Source organism: Chanodichthys erythropterus, chromosome 10 (genome assembly GCF_024489055.1).
Source record: "Chanodichthys erythropterus isolate Z2021 chromosome 10, ASM2448905v1, whole genome shotgun sequence".
Classification (NCBI taxonomy): Eukaryota; Metazoa; Chordata; class Actinopteri; order Cypriniformes; family Xenocyprididae; genus Chanodichthys; species Chanodichthys erythropterus.
Window position 1 is genome coordinate 18,742,000 of NC_090230.1, and position 4,671 is coordinate 18,746,670.

At 38.0% G+C, this 4,671-nt stretch overlaps 1 protein-coding gene across 1 annotated transcript; it reads right to left on the reverse strand.

Moving 5' to 3' along the window:
- Positions 1 to 323: 323 nt before the first annotated feature.
- On the reverse strand, positions 324 to 2,013 carry b3galt11 (beta-1,3-galactosyltransferase 11). Its single transcript, XM_067396924.1, has 3 exons — positions 1,999 to 2,013; positions 1,542 to 1,585; positions 324 to 1,356 (listed from the first exon to the last, which is right to left on the reverse strand). Exons 1-3 carry the CDS (start codon positions 2,011 to 2,013, stop codon positions 324 to 326), a joined length of 1,092 nt encoding a protein of 363 aa, XP_067253025.1.
- Between the last annotated feature and the right edge of the window lie 2,658 nt (positions 2,014 to 4,671).

A 4,671-nucleotide genomic window follows, 5' to 3' on the forward strand; every position in this document is an offset into this window, starting at 1 on the left:
AAAACTCAAATGTTAAACAGACATTAAGAGTCATTTCTTCATTTTTCTCTGTCAAGCATGAAATGGGTGAGGTTGAAAATAAACTTATTTCTTTGCAGGAAATCCTTTTACATGTTTTTATATGTAATACTTGTGTCATTGTTCCTGAGCAGGATCTGTTCATGATGCAAATGGTTTCACTTGAAACAAATAAAATGCTTACATACACAAACACACACACAAAAGGAATAATTTAATATTGTAAACTGATGTAAAGTGAACCTGTACACCAACTTAACAATTCTTTTATTGCGGAATATTCAATTAGTTGGGATGTTTCCACCTCAGCATGGTTGGCTGGATGAATGAATATCTAACCAATAAGAAGTCATCTGATTTGTGTTTGCTGTAAGTACTGCTATCAGTCCAGAATAGTAACAACGATTGTACTGCGGTGGATTCACCACAAACTGTTCCATATTTGGTGGTTTGATAGGGACGATACCCAAACGCTCCAAACACATTCCAAGATATGCATCCTCAATATATATGGGCTTAATTTGCTTTGATTCCTGTAGGAACTTTTGTGGGAGGTCCATTGAAATAATGTAACACATGCCCAGAGGATATGGAGGATATGTACTTTTGGGGTACACATCGTATGGCAGGAAAAACTTGTTGGACGGGTTTCGTATTACAGGGCTTTCGTACCACACTAACCCAGTCATATAGTTGCCTTGTATTGTTTTCAGACTCACAAGCATATTTATTAGGTTGTTCATGTTGAGCAGCACGTCAGCGTCCACTTTCATCGCGTAGGTTGCCTGTTCACACTTTTTGCTGAGCCATTCCATCATCACCATGGTTTTAATGGTCAGATTCCGGTAGGAATCCTGAAAGTTGCTCTGCAGAAGGTCTTTGTATTGTTGGCTCTCATTCTGGAGTCGCTTCTGCAGCATTTCTTCATCGTTTCCACTGTGTAAGCCCACAAGAAACAGAACCAGCACCACTTTGTCACCAAAAACCTTTTGTTCACCCCACGTTTTCCTGATGCCATTGCGTGCGTTAACATCCCAAGGGGGCACGGGGACAATAACCACCAAATAGGGCTTTTGTTGTTCACATATCTCTGGCTGATCGATGATGAATTTGTAATTTCTGGGGTAAGCAACATAGTACAACCCTGGTTCTTCCTGAAAAAGTTCCTCAGTTGGTTCTTCTGTACTTGAAATTTTCGCAACAGAGTACATTTTTGGTTCAAATACCACTTGGAACCACTTTGGGCTACAAGTGAGATAGAGCAGTAAAGAAACTCCTGAAACCAGGAGACAAACCAGTAAAGACTTCTTATAGGACATCTGAGTGAACGAGGCACAGCTGAAAGAGCACAAAAAGAGACTGGGTCATATTTTAAAATGAAAAGGTATTTGTTGCAAATATCATTATAATTCATACATACCATTGTGTTTTAGGGAAGTGCCACATGATATTTTACAACCTGAACTAACCTTGCCTTGTCATAAAAATGTCAAATTATCTGATATTTTAAGAAACTAACTGACCTCGACACGTAGTCATGAGGGTCTGCAGGCGTCACACCTCCAAACTTTAGGTAGACAAAGGTAGACAAAAGACTGCAAGGTGTTAAGTAGTAAACTTACTCCTGCATGTGAGATGATGGCTGAAATTCAATTCCTCTCATTAAAAACTCAAGGTTTCGAGTATGACGACATAGTCCTTATTCACAGCAGCGCCATCTTTTGATTTTAAATGGGTATGAAAGCGAGGATGTGAAGGATAGACATACATCTCTTCAGTGGGTTGTACTGTTAATGTGTTTTTGGATTGTCCTGCAGACGAAACACTCCAAAAATATATTTCCAAGACATTTCAGTAGAGAAAAAAACTCCAGACAATGTGAGATGTGGAAAATTATAAGTCATCTATGACATTTATACAGCTTTACACAGGGGATAGATACCACTGAAAACACACTAAGTCTATCCCTCAACGCCTCACCTTCATACCTGTCATGGTGCTGCTCCAAATAAGATATATAGGGTGAATACAGGTAAAGTGAGACATTTTCTCATACAGGGTTATTCCGTGTCAAATGAACCAAATTTCGGAAACTTCCCCATCTCTTTGTTGCTTTATGTGAAAGAAAGTGAAATGTGTGACATACACACAAGCATTTCATGCAAATTAGGACACCTTTACTGTCAAAGTGGGACATTTAGTACTTTTAACCTTTAACCCTTTGACGCGTACGATCACACCGGTGTGATCAGTCTTGGCTGGCCCCAGGAGTGTACGATCACACCGGTGTGATTAGAACGTTCAGTGCATTACGTGATCAACTGCCAAATTCAAATGTGCGTGCGCGCTTTAACTGGCGCTAGACACACGCAGCGCTTTTCATATCTCACATATATGCAGTGTTTTCAACCAAATAATGTTCATTTCAGGTTTCAGACATTTAAATGCACATGAGTACTAACAAAACAATATATTTAGAGTTTGTAAAATACACAACGATGTCTATAGAAGCGGAAATAAACCTTTCCGTTATAACTTGACAACACGTTTAATTCATATCAGATACACATTGTGAAAGTAACTTAAAAGCTTACTCTATTCTTCCCCAGTTCACCGGCACACTTATTCATGTATTTCGGGAGAAGTGGATAAATTCACGGGTTGTAAATCCAACAGATCCGATTCTCTGCGCGGTGCAAACTAACATGGCGGCGCCCATCGCTCATATGGCTCAACTAACGCGATCATTATAAAAGGTGTTTAAACAGCAAAACACATCCACTTGCACATACTTGGCAATCGGAATATTAGATATTTCATGCTATAGTTAACAAATTTGTGAATATTTTGAATAAAAAAGGAAAAATTAAATGAAAGCAGACCATCATTCATACAGTGCTGCGGTGTGCCACATAACAAGCAATGACACGTCACCATGGAAACCATAAAGTGATACGTTCCAAATAATGGACGCCTTAAAAAACTCACGCTGGGGGGTCAGCCAGAATATTTGAAACTTACGTGCGAAAGGGTTAAATGCATGACTGTTTTGCCAATCATTCTTACATATTCGGGTCTTTATCGACCCGGATCAATATCTAACACGGAAGGATCTCTACCTGTCGCGATAATATAAAACTCCTCTGATATTAGAGTAACAATTACAGAAGAATAAAATAAATCGTATTTTGTTATACCTTTTGAAGCTTGAAAGGGCTCCGTTTGAGCAGATATTTATTGCCATCATCACTGTCCTCATCAGAGCTCATTTCCCAGTAAATCTCAGCAAATAATAGGCTATGTTTGTCTTTTATGTTTGAGGTCACGAATATAAGCTCATTCGCGATCTCAAACGTATTCTCAAAACTATATAATTTTCAACATCTTCAAAATCAATATTTCAATCGCTAACAGCTTCACCAGATCCATCCAGTAACAGTTACAGTCATATTTGATTGCGTTCAGTACTTGTTCTGCAGTAAATCGCTGAGCCATTTCATGTTTTGCCTATTATTTCATTTTCTGTTTGAATGAGTCATCACTTCAGCATTGTGTGTCAGACATTGCCACCTTGTGGAATAAAAGTGAATTGCACTTATTCCATCATCTAAGATTCAGTTATTGCTGTGCAGAAAAAATACATGTACACTCATACACACCTCGGGTCGTTTGCGACCCTATACAATTTTTACAAAAAATTAATACAAAAATAGCCATTATTTTATAATTTTGTGATTTTTTTCTTGTTATATTCTTTATAATTAATTGATTGAGGAATACCAAGAAGGTTGATGTCTAACTTTAAAAAATTAAGGAGGACGAGGGTAGTGACGTCCCAGGTCACTAAAGACCCGAGGTATGCATTTAAGGGTTAAATATTAGTTGTAGTCCAGGTGATGTGATTTTTTCTTTTTTCTTTTTTTCATAAAAGCATGAAATTTGGTAAATTGGCGACCATTTTACTTTCCGCCATAACCAAATTATGTATTTTGCATCATATCTTTTGAATCAAACATGATAACACATAAAAGGTGATGTCTACCCCTATGTTTTGATGGTCAAGGATTACAATGATACCATTTAAAACATCATAAACGTTTTAGGTGAATAGTTAATGGTGAATTCAGTGATGTGAGAAGGAAATCAGTTTCTGAGAACCTAGAGACCTCACTATTTCATCATTTGACTGAAAACTGGCTAGATCCCCAAAATGATCATGACAGAAGTGAACATTTGGCCTTTACTTAAAGACTTTAGATTCCAACATCAATATTTGACCGATGTTTTACAATAAAAAAAATGTCACAGTAACAGTAATTTATTAATTTGTGTTAGGAGTTCACATCAATCATGCTGAATCAAACTGGTTTTTACCATTTCACATAAAAGAAAACACGTACCTATTTCAGTTGCACCCGCTGCTTCCATTTATTTACAATCACAAGAATGCACAAAACACTGTGGAAGTGTTGACCACAATGGTCTCCAGTCGCTTGGGTCCATCCAACCCCAGACTGAGATAGCATATTTGGTGCCACCTCAAGTGTTTGTCCCCAACAACATCCTCCTTGGTACACTGCTCTTTTGAGGTGCTGCACCAGTGCATCCTTATGCCTGGCTCACACTACAGGAGTTTTTAAATCCTAACCGAAT